Below are 765 nucleotides of genomic sequence, written 5' to 3'. Positions count from 1 at the left end.
AGTTGGAGATGTCCCTGCTCACCGCAGGGGGGTTGGACCAGATGACCTCTGAAGGTCCCTTCCAGCCCAAATGATTCTGTGATTCTATTCTATGGTGCTATGATAAGGTGGGACTTGCTCCTGCAGCTTCTAAAAGTATTTGCTGGGCTGGAGCCGGAGCTGGGACTGAGCCATGCCGGGCCATTTGATGCCGGTGCCGTTCATGGTGCTGCTCACAGAAGGTCCCTCCAGCTCACCAGGACGCGGGGCTGTCCAGTTCATCCCCTCTGCCCGAGTCTGCTGGCAGGGGCATGGTTGGCATCGCCCTTTGCTCTTGGCAGGAACTGAATTTGGAGATGAGGCAGCACCAGGAGGACCTGGCCACGCTGGAGCACCTGGCTGCGGAGCTGGGCTCCTGCGGCTTCGCCCCCGGCACCTCCCAGCAGCAGGAGAAGCTGCAGAGCCTGAAGAAAGATTTTCTGCAGCTGCAGAAGGTGGCAAAAGAGCGGTGAGTGCCAGGGAACCAGCCGCTCCCTGGGGAGGCGATTTTGGGGGTGACTTTGTGGTCAGAGCAAGACCCCGTGGAGATCGCCTTTCCACGGGGGGGCACGAGCGAACTCTTCGTGCCGCCCTCCTCCCACACCGGGAGCCGTAAGGCAGCTCGCTCCAGCTGACGCTTTAAAAAAAGCCTTGGCTGGGGGCGTTGTGAAAAATTCCTGGTGCTGCAGGAGCCGGCGTTCGTGCGTGCGTTTCCCAGCGTGTGGGCTGCCCCAGCTCCATCCCGGC

General features: G+C 61.0%; 1 protein-coding gene across 1 annotated transcript in view; it reads left to right on the top strand.

Moving 5' to 3' along the window:
• The window catches only part of LOC104159346 (microtubule-actin cross-linking factor 1, isoforms 1/2/3/5-like), a gene marked incomplete at its 5' end in the record, with an annotated part of 35169 nt that extends 34678 nt beyond the window's left edge, over window positions 1-491 (top strand). Inside the window, 1 exon segment of the mRNA XM_009697234.1 lies at window positions 321-491. Coding sequence (XP_009695536.1) covers window positions 321-491 — 171 coding nt within the window.
• Between the last annotated feature and the right edge of the window lie 274 nt (window positions 492-765).

Source organism: Cariama cristata, unplaced genomic scaffold (assembly GCF_000690535.1).
Source record: "Cariama cristata isolate BGI_N322 unplaced genomic scaffold, ASM69053v1 scaffold15210, whole genome shotgun sequence".
In the NCBI taxonomy this organism is placed as follows: Eukaryota; Metazoa; Chordata; class Aves; order Cariamiformes; family Cariamidae; genus Cariama; species Cariama cristata.
Note: the sequence above shows the minus strand (reverse complement) of the source record. Positions and strands in the feature narration are given on the sequence as shown.